Below are 16,529 nucleotides of genomic sequence, written 5' to 3' on the forward strand. Positions count from 1 at the left end.
TAAATTAAGTTGCAAATAGTGAACCAAGTCTCTTGGATGCTTTGTCATATGACCTTTGAAATTCCACAAACAGGCAGGTTTTTTTTGTTTGTTTTTTTTGTTTTTTGTTTTTTTTTTTTTGAGTATAGCATCCATCAAACTATCTTGAGGATTCTTGAAATTAGCAGAGGACATGATGTTGTACATAATGGTCTCATTATACATTATACCTTTACTTTAACCTTGAGTTTAAAGTTCTTTTTTATTATTATTCCAAAAGTTGTCTTGGTGTCTTATGCTTGCTACCCATAATTTAAAAGTCTGTTAATTTTTTTAAATGTATATCACTTATTTTAATTTGACATGCTTAGTGATTTGCTCAGATACTGTCTATTTGTTTAACTAAAGTAGAGTTCAGTCAGCTTAGATCCAGGCTACCCTGAAATACTACAAAAATGACTTTTCCTCCTCAAAGCTACTGTTAACTTTGGAAGACTCCACCTTTACAAAGTTGTGAAGGTGGGAGTGTTTCCTTCCCAGGTAGACCATTGTCAGCATGACAATGCCTGGAAGCACTCATAGATTAAATACCACATAAAAGGGTTACCTACCACTGGATTGGGAATTTGAGTATTCACTCTGATTTAGAAACCATAGGTCAGAGTAGAGAGGCTAATATACCATAATGAGCTTACAAAATCAAATATTTCACATTTGGGACTATCAGAAAGCAGGAAACCAAAAGGAAGTTTAGGTCTTGAGGAAAAGTAAAGACTAGGTGTCCTTATGTGTGTAGAATCGCACTTCTGAAAACAGTTACTGTCCAACTAAGAAGGGTGAGCTTTGCTTACCTCTGGGTAAGCAATGACAAAATATTTAGCTGGCCAGACAGTGGTGGCACCAGCCTTTAATGCAAGTGCTCAGGAGACAGGCAAGTGGATCTCTAAGTTTGAGGCAGCCTGTTCTCTAGAGTGAGTTCCAAGAAAGCCACGGCTACACAGAGAAACCCTCTCTCAAAGTGCCAAAAGAAAAGAGATGTTTAGCCAGAGAGGAGTGCTATAATAGAATCTTCAAGAGACAGGAGACTGCCATTCATAAGGGAAAGACGGCATGGAGCCCTCAGATGAGCATGCTTAAAGTCTCAAGATGAGTTAAAAACCACAGTTTTGATATGAAGTTTATATTGTGAACCATCCGTTAATCCTCTAAATTAGAAATCAACAAGCATCCGGTGCAAGGGCTATAAGGTTTGTGCCATAACTACTGTTTTGATGGAAAAGAAAACTTGGACAGTGGATAAACAAACATACTTGGCTGTGACCTTTAGCTTCATTTCCAAAACCAGGAGACAGACCATGAGCTGAGTGAAATGCGCCAAGCTGTCCCTGTATATATTCAGTCTACATTTTACAACTTCATATTGCCTTGTGCGAGTTTTCAACCTTATTTCATTCCAGTTACTTCACGGAAGCCAAGAGAAGACGAAAAGGATGGGCAAGCATATAAATTTGTGTCCCGATCAGAGATGGAAGCAGATATTAAAGCTGGGAAGTATCTGGAGCATGGGGAATATGAAGGGAACCTGTATGGAACTAAGATCGGCTCCATTCTCGAGGTCGTCCAAACCGGACGGACTTGCATTTTGGATGTTAATCCACAAGTAAGTTGCATGGATTCCACAGCAGTTGTTACTTTTTAGTTTCCTAAGGAGCTTTTGTCTGTGTATGTAGGCTGTGAGAAGTGTGCTTTATCAAGGTAGAAATGTGGCTGTTTTTCAGCTCATTATGAGTCCATAGCTAGATACATAAATAAATGTCAATCAGACAACCAAGGCTTGGGTAAAACCATGTGATTGAACCTGCAGAAGTGCAGTATTTACTAGATCAAGTAGCCCTCCTGTCCTCTGGCCCTTACAACTGTTCCTTTCTTCTGCAGTGTCCCCTAAGTCTCAGAGGGGATGGTATATAAATCTTCTAGTTAAGGCTGTGCATTTATCCGTTCATCCGTCACTTACTCTCAATACCTGGCACAGCCATGAGTCCATCCGTATTCACCACTGTTCACTAGAAAAGACACTTCTCTGATTAAGGCCAAGAGTAGCATTTTTCTATTGGTATAAACATAAGTATTCAAAAGGCAATTTACAGTGTGTCAGTTTAGCTATTTTATTAATGTTTCTTAAAATCTTTTCATCTTTTCTGTGGAGTTGTTTTTTATTTGTAGGTGTAGGATTTAGTAGTAGATGATTATGCAGCACTAAGAATTCTACAATCAACGAAGATTGCGTGTCTGGATCACTAAATTTTATACCTTCCTTAAAAAGGAGAAAAGAGCAACAACACTTGATTTTACAACAAAATAAATGGGTTGGTGTTTTAGAGAAGTTAGGACAGGGAGCACAGGCAGGAAATTATGTCCTGAACCTTGTGAAGAGACAGACAGACTTCAGTTAATGAGACTGGTGACCAGCACACTCCGCATTCTGACACTGTAAACGCTTTGTGCTGACTCTTGCACAGGCACTGAAGGTGCTGCGGACCTCCGAGTTCATGCCTTACGTGGTGTTTATTGCTGCTCCAGAGCTAGAGACTTTGCGTGCCATGCACAAGGCTGTGGTGGACGCAGGAATCACCACCAAGCTTTTGACGGTAGGGGCTCTTTCCATGGTAACACCTCTTGTTTTCCCTTTTCTTTTGAGTACGCATACTCCCATCTAATCATACTTAGGAAGTCACTGCTGTATGCACAAGTACTACAGAATGAACATTGACTTACTAGATGTAAGTTTAGGATTTTAAACAATATTGTCCCTTAATTTAAAACAGAGCTGATTTTCTTTTATAAAATGAAAAGATTCGGTGCTGAAATGTGTGCATTGTAGTCTTCCCATCTACATCCTGTGTATTCTGGGACTGCCTTGGCTTCCTTCTTTCTAAATGTAACTGTCATTTACTCAGAGTCTTTTAATCACGCTGTCTAAAGTAAATCTTTTAAAAGTGTTTGTACCTAAGTATGTTCTATTCTAAAGTACCTACAAATTGTAAATATTGTATTTGTTCTTCCTGTCTTTTCTACCAAAATGCAGGAGCCCTTTCTGTTTTATTGCTATCTACTGATTCAGAAACTTGGCAAGCATTAGTAGGATCCCAGTTCACACTTGTAGAATTACATGTGAAGGTGTCGTGGGAATATATGGAAAGCCTTACTGGCTCATGCAAATCCATCACTTAGGCACTCCACTCCCTGTGTGGTTCCAGACCATTTAGTAGTACCTGATTCGATACAAACAACAATTTCATAGAAATAAGGCTGAAGTCTATGGGTGTGGATATTGGCACAGCTTAGAGTCTTCAAATCACACTATTATGATTCTTTGTCCTTGTAAGTGACAGGGGGCAAATTGGCTTTAAGTGGAACAGCCAATACAAGTGGGGATCCAGGATTTATACGGGCCAAATAACACCCTTTTGAAAAGGATTACAGAGAAGTTAGCTGGAAATCAACTACCTGTCTCGCCTTGGTAGTGTTAGGCATTTCACTCTACTGCCAGCAAAACAGAATGCACAGAATATTCATAAGCCACGGAAGTAGATGGAAAGATTGCAACAGGGACTGATGTCTGGTAATACCTCCTTCAGCACTGCATAGGATAGATTCTACGAACTGGCATCTGAATTCCAACAAATATCCAACCCCCTTATTTCTTAACTCACTTTAGATCTGAACAAATCAGTATTTATTACCATGCAAACTTCTTTTTTTTAAACCTTCACAGGACTCTGACTTGAAGAAAACGGTGGATGAAAGTGCCCGGATTCAGAGAGCATACAACCACTACTTTGATTTGATCATCGTAAATGACAATCTAGACAAAGCCTTTGAGAACCTACAAACTGCCATTGAGAAACTGAGGACGGAGCCACAGTGGGTCCCCATTAGCTGGGTGTACTGATGATTCAGTGAGGTTAACAGTTAAATAAAACTTTAAAACAGTGACTCAACAAGTAAACCTTCTGCTGGAGAGCACATGCAGAGGGACAGGCGCCTGCCGGCCGCACCCAGGCATTTTTATTGTGTAGATTGAAGTAACAGTGCACTAGGCGGAATTTTTATATAATTGTGGTTGGGAAGGTGTACTAATATATAATTTCTCTTAATTTTTCTAACTTTTTATGGATAAAACCTTTCTATTCATATACCACATAAAGAAATGCGTTGAAGCATTTGTAAGTTTTGATTTAGTACCCTTACAAAGGAATTTTCAGATCATTCTCTCCAACAGCTCATATTTTCACTGTGATAATGAATACTTGAAATAGTTTTGTAATGCTATCATTCTCATAAGTGGTTAGGGAAGGGTCAATTATTCTCTTATTAGGGGGAAAAAAAACAGTAGCTATTGACCTTTTTCATGAACCTCGTTACAGAAGCAGAATTTAAATCTCAGTGTTATAGCTAGTCCACTACTATCCTGATCTGCTCAGTGCCCCCTCTACTCCAGAGTACGGCTGTTCATCTCATCTGTACAGATAAATCAGCTCCCCTCACCCCTCTAGTGAACACAGCGAAGAGCGATAGCTTGCACTCTCTATGGGATTATTCTTTTCATTTGTCGCAGTGATGTGCTGATGCCGACTGATGTTGAATATTAGTTATGGAGGCTCGGGTGGAAGCCTGGTCATGCACACAGAGAGTGCCTTATCCTGCAAAACTTTACTCAACTTAGAGAACATTTACTTATTTTCAAATATAAAATTTCAAACCTATTACTTCAGTTTGGTTTTTTAAGAATAGTCAGCAAAAATATGCCTGTGCAAATGTTTGTGATATTTAAAGATGTCTCTAAGCTGCAAGCTGTTTGTCAATCATCAAATGTGATTTCTAAAACAGGAAGTGATTTGTTAGGGTAGTCTCTGTTTTGTCAAAAACCAAATCCATTGAACGAACGGTTTACAAGATTTGGAAATAATTGCCAGTTATTGATACATACACACACCTAGCATTCATTATGTAATAGATACTAAGTAATGGCCTATACTCTTTAGATTTCTGTTAAAAAGTACACTTTTTTGTTTTAAGATTAGGAACCAAGTCCTTTAGCTGCATTGACACTGTGTACTGATTTCCACGGTCACCTGGGTTGATGCCCTCCTCTAGGATTCCTGAATGGTACATGTTCTTCCATGAACATTGACACATACTGAGACAGAGCATCACTGAGCTTAGTTAACCTTAGTGTATATTGCTGCCAGCTTTTTAGTCAGAAGACTCACGCTTTAAAGGGTTTGGTGCCTAAATACTGATGAGTATTTTTGGTGACAAGCTCTAGACATCTGACTTCTGATTTTGGCTTTCCCCTCATCAGAGTTATGTATCCATTTGTATGAAGATTGATATTGTTAAACACAGACATGCATACAAAGGTACTTATATATGGTAAGAAGCAATATTATACATTGTTTTAAATTACTTTCATAATAAAACATAAGTTACCATATTAATAATTTGTAATCTTCAGGCTTTTAAATTTTAATTCTAGAATTTCATAGCCAAAATATATATTCACACACACACAAAACACACACACACATACATAACACCTTTCTCATGTTAAATATAAAATTGCATAATGCATATCATCTGAACTTAACATTGTTTCTGTTATAAATGGTACTCATGATTCATCAGCATAACCACATTAGATTTCTCCTAATGGAGATAGGATAGTTTTGTTCACTATAATATAGATGCCAATATTATGAAAATACAAATGTTTCTCAGTGAAAAATCACTGAATTTGAAACTCACTTTCCCATCTGAGTCCATAGAAGCCATCAGGCCTCACACAAAGAGTCTTCCTAGGTAATGTTAACAAGGAAATGTATACTTCTCTCATTGGAAGGGCCTAACATAACAGACTTATTTATAATAGCTTTACTGGTATGAAAGGGCATACAGTGGTGTTCAATAATTGGAAATAGGTTAAAAAAATATACACACACGTGAGTGTGCTTTGGGAAGTTGTGTATCCCTAAGTATACTAAAAGATTAGTGTCCACATTCAGCATTCAGGGTGTTGTTATTTCTTTGTAACTAATGGTTACATGTATAATTTCATTTTCAAATGTGCAAGTTGCTATAGAAATGATGTCTCTGAACAAGTCATTTAACCATAGTTAATGGAGTGAATTTAATGCCCTACAGTAGAATTTTCACCTTCAGTATTACAGTGCTTTTGCTGCACAGTCTCCATTTCTGTTTTTAGTTAATATCCAGGGTCAAATACAGCAAAAGTGTTTGTTTTGTCTGACTTGATACAATTGCAAACCATAGCTTCCTGAAATAGGACTAAACCTTAGATTCTAGAGTAATTTATAATAAGTTGTAAAACACTTCCTTTAAAATGACAAACTGGTTATTCAAAGTTATTTAGAAAATAGCTCAAGATAGCAGTAAAATCCAGTAGCAGGGCATTGATTATGGCCAGGCACTAATCTGGCCAAAATGATGATTATGCCAGACCTAGTAATCCCAGCACCCAGGAGGCTGATAGGAGGAGTGCAAGTTGGAGTCCAGCCTGGGTAACAAGACCCCGTCTCACAAACAAGGGCCCAGGGCTCTAATTGGGGGAGAGTGCGCCTAACACCGGTGAGATCCCAGCAACACAAGAAATGATCCAAACTTCAGAACAGTACTTATTTTTATATATATCAAGTATCATGATCAGTGATTGAGGTTGATTGTCAAGGCCACAGAATTAGTTATAATTATTTTAAATGGTTAAACTAGAAATGTAAAAAGCTTGAAACAGTCCTCCACTATACAGAATTACAGGGTTGAGGGTCCTACCTCTGTAGTAACTAATCTTTATACTAAATAAGGAAAAGGCAGTTCTGAAGTTTTCTGTACATAATTTACTTTGTAAAAACGTGTATATGTATATATCCACATACACACACACACACACACACAAAGCTATGTGTATAATACATTCTTCCAAAATTGATGAATAATAAAGCTAGATATATTCACCCACATGTTAGAGTTAGTGTTCTAAGATCTTTAGTTACTTTCAAATTCGTAGATACTCTGGCCCTGTGTTCTCTTAAATGGAGCTTTGGCTCCATCTTGGAGCTGACGTACAATATTTCTGAATATTTCATTTATTAGAAAAACTAAGTTCAGAAAATTGTCATTTATTATTAGAATTTATTTTCTTTATAAAAAAAAAGCCAACAACAAGAGACTTTTGCATGGAGGCTTCAAGAAATATTTACTTAAGCTCCAGTGAAATTGTGCTGATTTAGACAAAGATTCCAGTGCCTGCCCTCCTCTTGTTCCAAGGAATTTGCTGTGAGAATTCTTACTACATCTATAATGTATTTGGAATTCTTGGGAGAAATTTAGTATTTTAAATAATGAAATTATTGTATATAACTGAATATACACAGATTTTTTTAAAGAATACATTTGATGAAAAATTCAGCATCATATTGGTCTTTTTGTAAGTGTACGTGATACACCTGAAGAAGATGATAATTCTCTAGTTTTTTAAGGTAGGTTATTTTAACTTGTATTTTTGTTTTAGCTTTTAAAGTTATATTCTTTTAAAAGTATTTATCATATTTCCATCTTGTTACTTTGAATCCTGGAGTGGCTGTTGAAAAACACAAAAAGTCACACATCCTTGGGGAACTAAAAAATGAAAGAATGGCTGGGTGTTGTCGGCACATGCCTTTAATCCCAGCACTTGGGAAGCAGAGGCGGGTGGATCTCTTTGAGTTCAAGACCAGCCTGGTCTACAAATTGAGTTCTGGGATAGCCAGAGGTGTTATACAGAGAAACCCAGTCTTTGGAGGGAAAAAGAGAGAATGATGCTCTCTTTTTTAAGATAAGCACAATTGGCTTGTAACACTTGGGCAAAACACTACAAGAATGTCTTAAAAATAGTCCTGTGTGATAAAAGTAAAAATACTTGTACTGCTTCTGGTGACTAAGAGCCTACTTCCGATTATGATTTTGATAATATTTAATCTCCCTTTACCTTCTACATGTTAAGTAGGGCTAAGGTAATGCTTGTCTTCAGCGTCAACTCTAAGGAGAAACTGGCTGTGCTGTGGTAATAAGACTGAGATTGCTTATTAAATGTGTTCTCTTAGCCGAGGTTGCTTCTGCTTCAGTCCCTGTAAAGTCGCCTCATTGGGAGGGGAAATAGCAGATGGTAAACTGTTCAGGAATCCATCCCCAGGTTTAAGAGAGCTCTGTGATGTAGCTGCAGTCTGGCAGACAATCTGCTCTGCTTTTCAGTGGTTCTAATCTAGGAGTCCCATTAGAATCCTGTTCCAAGTCCCTTGCTAATCACACCATTCACTAATGGAAGACAGTTGAAATCCTCTGGCATACTTACGTCAGAGTAGACTGATCTTAACACTCTGAAGCTGTCCTTTTTTTTTATCCTTGTGCCTAAAATTGACACTGCAACCTGGATTTTACCCATAGTGTGAGGCACCTGTATCGTCATCAGAAAAAAATACAGTGAAGTCCAATTAGTGCACCCTAAAGTCTAGAAAATACCTTTTCTTCTTTCTGACTGCTTCCTGGCTTGTGGCTAGTACGCTGTGCTGGGATGACAAGCAGCCTTGGGGCACAGGTTAGAATGGCCATTTTTTCATACTTTTTTTTAATCACCCACATAAACTGAATTAGCACATCAGTAGTTAAGGTAAATGCCTCTTATAACTTGGAAGCTGAATATTTCTTATATATAAAACTACTGCCTTTTAAGTCTCTTGAAATAAATATTCTTACTACCAGAGCAAGGATGTTCTTGGGCTTAAAGCCCAGGGCTTTGCATATGCTGAGCATGCTCCATTACTGAGCAGTAGTCCCAGCTTCCATTTCGTAAGTCAGAAATAGTCATCTTTATTGTAATTGAGCCAAAGGCGAACTACAAATGGGCGGTGTGTGTGTGTGTCTCACTCGTGTAAATGTAAATGTGATAGGCCATACCTCAAATCTGGCTTTCCTCCTCTACTTGTCAAGGTTGCCTGAGAACTTGGAGGAGACTTAAAACTAGCAAGAGGGAGAGCATTACAACTGTTCCCTAAGGGACTAAGGTAGAGCACTATGTAAGCCTGCAGTACACATGGTCCTAGCACACGCCAGCACCTCAGAAACAAAATCCCTCTCAGCTATATTAAGCCAGAAGCCATTACCAATTAAGACATGGTTACATCTTATGTAAGAGTGCTGGTTAATGGTAACACTGCTAGTAAGCATAGTCCAAGTGAGAAATACCCTAGTCTTTCAGGCAGAACTAGTTTGATGCTGTCCTGTTCTAAAAGGAACATGACTTCCCAGGGAGAAATCACTCTGAGCACATGAAAATTAACAGAGGAAAATCTTTAATAGTAATGTGTGTGGTTCTTGTCAATGCACAAAGAGGAAGCAGCCTCAGACAAATTTTTACCAGTGTATACAGGCCTTAGGCCTATACATTCCATTTGTGCTGCTGTCCTTAACTCTCCTTCAGATCCTGGCCTCAGAGCCAGGGGCAGCTGGGGGATTTATACAGCAAAGACACGACAGTGTTGATCTGTTGGGTGGTTGTTATCCAGGGTCATCTTGCCCACCTTGTAGACTTATGCTTTGCCTGATGAAAGGACAGGAACTTAATGGCAGGTCAGGACGATATGATGGCTGTCCCCTGTACCACACCCTCGAGCCACCTTAGTGACAAGTATTCTGATATGGGGAAAGGCTTAATGGTCTTAAACTTCAGTTGTGTTTGAGGAACAGACTTTTCCCTGCTGTTCCTGGCAAGCCTGGTCAGCACACTGCTTATTTTCAAGTTCTGTGGAAGCATTGCTCCCTTAGCTAAGTCCTACTTTGTGTAACTTAATACCTAAGTGAGTTTATTAGTAAACCCTTTATAACATTAATGTTGTTATTTCATGGTTCTCTTACATCAACTCATACACATTTGAACATGAAATGCAAATTTCACTGTTTGTCATCCTAAAAGAACTGGTTCCTGTTTCTTCCATAACACTGATTTCTTACAAAAGTTACAAATAGTTAAAGTTGCTATTGCAGTGGATGAAACACCATGACCAAAGCAACTTGGTAATGAAGGAGTTTATTTGACTTACATTTCCACGCCACAGTTCATCATCAGCCCAGATAAAAACTCAGACAGGGCAGGAACCTGGAGGCAAGAGCTGGTGCAGGGGCCATGGAGGAGTGCTCTAGATTACATGGCTTGCTCAGTCTACTTTCTTTTAAAAACCAGGACCACCAGCCTGGGGATAACCGCCCATAAGGGCTGGCTCCTCCCCAATCAATCAGTAATTAGGATGATGTTCTACAGGCTTGTCTACTGCCCAATCTTAGAGAGGCATTTTCTTAACTGGGGTTCCCTCCTTAGATGTCTATGTCAAGTTGACATAAAATTAGTCAGCACAATCAAAATTTCTGCAAGTTACTTTGAATTGTCAGAGCCCACCAGGAGCATTTGAGTGACTTGCTGTGGGAAGTTTTCACCCCCGTCCACCCAGATCACTGATGTATACCTTTAGGACCTGATAGAAACACATGCTTTTTTTTTTTTTTTTTTTTTTTTTAAACTCTACCCTCTGAAGTGACTGAAAGAAGTTTTCAGTAGAAGGCAGCATGCTTATAAAAGTCAAAGCTGGCCAAGCTGCTTAAGTAACTTTCTGATGAAAAGGTTTAAAAGTAAAGATTAAGCATCCCTACTTTCAAAGTCCCAGTATGACTAGTTACTACAAAGAGAAGAATCACTCCTGTGCTCCTCTATGGGGTGACCTTTCAGAAACTCACTATAAATCTTGGAACATATTTCCAGATATAGCTTAAAATTATTGCAATGTTTAGTTTGTGAAATCGCACATTCCTGTTAAAATACTTTTGTGTATATAAAGAAATATTTGCTGTTGAGAAATTTGAAGTGTTTTGTTTATAGGTAGACCTAAGAGAGAAAACTGCAGGGTATTACATTAACATTGGTTTAAATGATTTTTTTAAGTCCCTGATGTAATTTTCTTCCACCTAAATAAATTTTCACCTGCCTCTACTTTTCTGCAAGAATTCCCTATGCTTTTGTTTCTGTCAGCTGAGGATTATTGGTGGCTTTTGTAGTGGAGGTTTTCAGAATTGGGCAGATTAAAATACAGAATCAAGAAACAGAGACTGATTAGACAGCGTGAGTCACCCTGTAGCCACTTCCCTCGTGTCCAGGAAAGAGAAGCCATGTGTTTCATCAAGCAGACTTGTTGGCTGCATTTTATACTGGGCCTGCAGGAAGACGGCAAGAACTCGGTGAAACATGGCTCTGTGTACAGGAAGCTTTTCCAGCAGCCCTTGGTGACCCCCCTGTGCTGGGTTTTAGCATTCCATAACTCACATTCAGGAACTTGCTACTAAAGAAAGACTTGAGTCTTTCTGATATATCCGGGAGAATGTATTGCTTTTATGATTTGTGTGCGCCCACATATGCACACAGAGGCTAGAGGCATGTATCTTCTGTGCTTTCCAGGGTTTTGTTTTTTTTTTTTTTCCAGACAGGCTTTCTGACTGCAGTTGAAGCTCTCTGGCTGGCTACTCTGGTAAACCAGCAAACCCAGACATCGCCCTGTCTGCCTTGCCGTGCTGGTAGTGCAGGTGATCACGATGCTCGGCATTCTCCACACGTGCAGAGACCACTGCAGGTTTCCACGCTTGCACAACAGACAGACCCACTCAGCAGTCTCCCCAGCCCTGTTTATACTCGGGATTTTATATGTCCCATCTTCAGGGTTCTTTTTTCCTTAATTAGTAGGATAATACAAAATTCTAACTAGAATGCAAAAGTGGAGACATAACATGTTTTGCCTTTTGTACCAATCTCAAAGTCTCTGAATTATTCAGAGTCACTGCTGGGTCTCCTGAATCTTGACACGTTTCCTCATGCACATGTTTTTCCACCTGTAGATTCATCTTACATGTTCTGTTCATAGCTTGCTCTTCATGCCTGATGTCAGAAATAGACACAAGATAAGGTACCACCAACATAGCACAAGTACACAAGTTGCATTTTTCTTCCTAATTTATGGTTAGTTCGTGAGCAGTGTTGCTGGTGTGCAACTTTATAAACCCTGTAATAGGGAGCTGCATAAGGTTGAGTCTCATGTTTAAAAGAAACGACGTACTTTATCTTTGTTAACTCTTCCTTATAATCTGAAGGTGCCCGTGGATGAAGTGGGAGCTAACATTCATCCCACTGCTTGATGTGCCCAGGGGCATTGGGTCTGATCAATAGTAACATGCTCTCAGTGCAATCAGGAGACTTGAGAAGACTGTTCAAGTCTGGGGAAGCAGAAGGACTTCAAAACTTAATGAACATCCAACTACACATGTTCAGAATTGCCTTCGATAGCAATTGCAACATGTGACAGATTCCCAGAATGCACTGGAATTGCCCCAGACATAGTATGTTCATCAAAGGATAACAAAGCCAAATATGAGGAATAGATTTAAATTCTCATGTTGAGGTGGGTAAAATGAGATGTTCTTATTATAATTGTTTTATATATCCCAGTAGCATTTCTAGTTCCCAGTCACCCAGCATTGTACAGCATGTCCAAAGGACATGCTTCCCTGTGCATTCACAGCTTATGATGAACTGATGTAAAATCTGAGATTTTTGGTTTTGTATATCACAAGTGAGTGGAAAATAAAGTAAAAGGTGGTTCTTCCCTCTAACTCAGGTGTTGGCACAGTAGGCCTCTGATGAAAATTACCCATTTACAGTGCTTGTCCACAGTACAGAAAGATACCACTCCTGGTGTGCATTGGAATTCACTGACAGGCTTAACCTGCTTCGGCCCCAAATCCCAAAGTATTAATCCTAAGAAGTACCTAGTCTTGGCTGGTAGCATGTACTTCTGACTGACAAAGATGTTCCTCATGCTCTTTGCTTAAAGTGTAAAGCCCACTAAGAGTGATATGAAGAATTAGCGGGAACATGCAGGAGTCCTTCAGGATGGTGGCTTTGGCAGAAAACTGCATCCTCTCCAGGGCAATGTCGGCGGAGGCAAACAAACGCTGCACGATGCCAAACCTCTCTGTGTCTCTCAGAGGAGCCAAGGTGGGGTCTTGAAAATCACACACACTGTCATCAGACAGAGCATGGAGCTGAAATGACAAACAAATTCATTTCAAAATGTCCCAGAAAATCCCAAGTTACATACCTTTTAAAGAAATTCTCTAGAACAGGAAAGCCATTAGATGTAATATGAAGATACATGTTTGTTCTATCGTGTCAAGACTTTAGGCCTATTTTTCTCTTCCTTGCCTGTATTCCTGAATCCACACATTTATACCTAGATCCATTAGCCCGGTGAGTTAAAAAAGCTCAGCATGCGCCTTTCCTCCACCACATGTAAGGGTTTATGTGCCTCTATATAACGTGTACGTGTCTAGGGGATACATTATGGTAATTCAGTGCGTGTATAGCATCTATAATAATAAATCATGGCAACAAGAATTTTTGTCTTCACATACCATTTTGTGTTGAGCTTTCTACACTCTTAGTTGTTTTTAAATACGGGTGGTTTAGTTGTCAGCTACTATGTTAAAGAGACCCAGAGGTGGTGCCCTCCTGTCTGGTTTGAAGCCCACCTCTGAGCTTCAGCTACCCTCCACTGCTCATTGATTATACTCTCCTTTTCCAAGAGATTGGCTCAGTATTTCCATAGTTGCATGAGAGCATTTGTCCTGTTCCTAGCCTGTTTCATTTAATAATGAAGTTCCAGCCAGGTTGCTGCAAATAAATAGCAGGGTTTCATTTCTCACAGGTCTGTGCTGGTCACTTATTTGCATGCTCTTTGCCTCTCGTCCACTAAGGAGCGTCTGGGTAGTTGTCACATTTTAGCTTTGTGGATAGGCTCAGCAAACACTGGGGTGTACATCCATTGTTGACGTACTCATTTCCTCTCCTCCAGACAGACCTAGGAGCTTTTAACAGTTTCACCAGTCTTTAGTGCCTGAGGACCCCTCCATTCTGTTTTCTATACTAGCTGTAGTCATCACATGCTCACTAGTAGTGTGTAAGACCCAGTAGTGTGTAAGACTTTCCCTTTCCCACATCCTCTCTAGTGTTTCTAGTGTCAAGCTGCTTCACTGCTCTTTTGATTTGTGTTTCCATGTTGATGAGAGAATTTCTTCACGTACTTGCTTGCCATTTGTGTTATCTTTTGAGAAGTATCCGTTCAGATTTTTAGCTCATTTTTAAATTGTTTTTATGGTGTATGGCCTTTTGAGTTTATAGTATTTTCCAGATGAAGCCCTTGTCTGAAGGTTACTTGAGAACACACGTGTGTGGTGTATTATATTTTGATATGTTATTGAGTTCAATTGGTACTATTTTATTGAGAATTTCCGTATGTGAGTCTGCTGTTATCTTTTGTTTCTCCTCTGGGTATTCAGACAATGCATTTGATGGCGTTCCTTCCATTTTAACTTCTAAACAGTGGAAGCAACATTGGACTTAGTTCTTGGTTCATTGTTTGTATAAAGCCACCATAGTCCTGGACTAACTCTAGATGGGAAATCTCCATTATTGTTCCCATCTCATTATTGGCCTTCGTACTTTATGTCTCTGTTGACTCGGGCCGCAGAGCTAAGTGCATGTGTTTTGCAGCACTGTAGCTGCAGTGGCAAAGTGATGGGCGAGCATGTGTGGATAGGTGGGTTTAGCAAAGCGGTAAAGCTGAGCATGGTTATTCCTTTACTTTACAAGAGGAGAAAGTACCAGAGTGTATGTCTCCAGGAGTAATGATGATTTCCAGTGAGTATTTTTTAAAAGAACAACTATGTATGAGTTAAACTCTCCATAGAAGCAATAAGGTAATAACCGTGGATTATTATGGCAATGACTAGCACCTCCATCATTTTCAAGTTTTTATGGCAGAAAAAAAAAATCTCTTCCAGGCTGAACAACTATAAAAAGAAGAAGAAGGTTTTCAGTGTAGGAACATCGATTTCTTTTTTCAGTTAGAAATTTTGGCCCTTTGATTTAATTTAGAGCGAAAATGGAAGTACAAAAGTTTTATTCAGGACACGGGCGCTCAAAAAGGTCCAGTTATTAGTGTCTTTGACTTTAAGACTTTTATTCAGAAATCAGCCCATGGAGCTGGAAAGATGACTTTGTTGAAGATAACCAGATTTGGTTCTCACTACATACGTGTGGCTTCTATTCCAAAGGATCTGACTACTGAGGAAGTCAGGTATGTGACAGACAGACAGACAGCACACTCATCACATAAAAAAGTAAAGAAAAACTAGCAGAAAAGTTCTCCCTTGAATCAGGTCAGGGGTGTGGAGAGTCGCTGATGCAGACTTCAGAACAATAATGAAGGCTTGGAATGGAACACTGAACAGATAGATGGGTGGTGCAGCATGTGGTTAGTGCACAGATAATGAGGCTCCCGAAGAGTGCCTGCCCTCCACCCGTGAAAAGATGTGCTGCACGTGAGCAGGCTGCCTTTGCTCAGAGGGTGGGACAGTTCTGAAGACCTAGTGAGGCACTAATAGAAAGACTTCTACAAACTTCCTTCTAGTTGTTCCCAAGGCTCACCCACAAAATAAGAACATTTTACTTGTCCCTCAAAATTGCTTGTTCAGTTATGCATCCATATCTGGCTGCCCCGTGGAGCCTGACAGTTCCCTGTCTTGTTTTCTTGACAGTGTGTGTGTCTTTGCAGCACAAGCACCTTTCAGTGACTTTAATTCACAGCCTCTATGTAGTCTTACAGCTTCTCTTATTCTTGATGTGATAGGATTCAGTGTGTCTTGGATGGAACGTGGATAACTAGTTTTTCTTGATTCCTTTTTATACTAAATCAACTCTTAAAATCATTAGATTTAAAAGGGAGGGGGGAGCACTGAGACTTGTAGCCTGGGATGCTCTAGGTGATCGGCACATGCTCTAGTAAGACAGAGTTTGCTGCTGCTGGTTAAACTACCTGGAACTGATACATGGAAACTCAGTTCTTTAATTTTGTGTCTAAATGTTGCTGCTTGTAGTGGACAAAGGCAAGTCCCTAACTATAACTGTCTTCACTCCCTGCTCTCATGTCTGTAGTTGTTTTGACTGTTAAAATGGCAATGTTGGATCTGTATATACTCTCCTTCTGCATCTGCTGCTGAACTGACCTATTTGTGAGTGTATAGTGGCCGTATTCTCTCTGGGTTATCACCACCACCACCACCATCATCATCATCATCAAAGTCCACTTTTCAGCTTGCTTTTTGGTTTCCATTTGGATGCTTTCTTCCCCCAGTCCTTTTAATACACATACATCAGTAACTGGATATCTTGAGTCTATGGGCAGCATATAGTTGAGTAGGTGAGTTGATTGGTTGTTATTTAAGGCAGAGTCTCATGCAGCCCAGCCTGCCCTTGAAGCTTTCTGTGTAGCTGAAGATGCCTCCACTAACCAATTTCTAGGATTACAAGTATTCTCTACCATGGCCAGCTTGCTCTTACTGTT

General features: G+C 39.5%; 2 protein-coding genes across 27 annotated transcripts in view; one reads left to right on the forward strand and one right to left on the reverse strand.

Annotated features, from left to right (window-relative positions):
* Pals2 (protein associated with LIN7 2, MAGUK p55 family member) overlaps window positions 1-4,745 on the forward strand; it is an 84,854-nt gene extending 80,109 nt beyond the window's left edge. For 15 of the 16 annotated variants that reach the window (XM_087658066.1, XM_087658058.1, XM_087658067.1 and 12 more), the window contains 3 exon segments: window positions 1,437-1,639; window positions 2,499-2,627; window positions 3,755-4,745. In XM_087658066.1, coding sequence (XP_087514192.1) covers window positions 1,437-1,639; window positions 2,499-2,627; window positions 3,755-3,931 — 509 coding nt within the window. In that variant the 3' untranslated portion in view covers window positions 3,932-4,745. 16 annotated transcript variants of the gene reach the window in all.
* A 4,621-nt stretch (window positions 4,746-9,366) lies between these two features.
* Window positions 9,367-16,529, reverse strand: part of Gsdme (gasdermin E) — a 59,662-nt gene continuing 52,499 nt past the window's right edge. For 6 of the 11 annotated variants that reach the window (XM_087657892.1, XM_087657889.1, XM_087657891.1 and 3 more), the window contains 1 exon segment: window positions 10,102-13,170. In XM_087657892.1, coding sequence (XP_087514018.1) covers window positions 13,110-13,170 — 61 coding nt within the window. In that variant the 3' untranslated portion in view covers window positions 10,102-13,109. 11 annotated transcript variants of the gene reach the window in all.

The sequence above is a fragment of the Rattus norvegicus genome, chromosome 4, assembly GCF_021556685.1.
Source record: "Rattus norvegicus strain SHRSP/BbbUtx chromosome 4, alternate assembly SHRSP_T2T, whole genome shotgun sequence".
Taxonomy (NCBI): domain Eukaryota; kingdom Metazoa; phylum Chordata; class Mammalia; order Rodentia; family Muridae; genus Rattus; species Rattus norvegicus.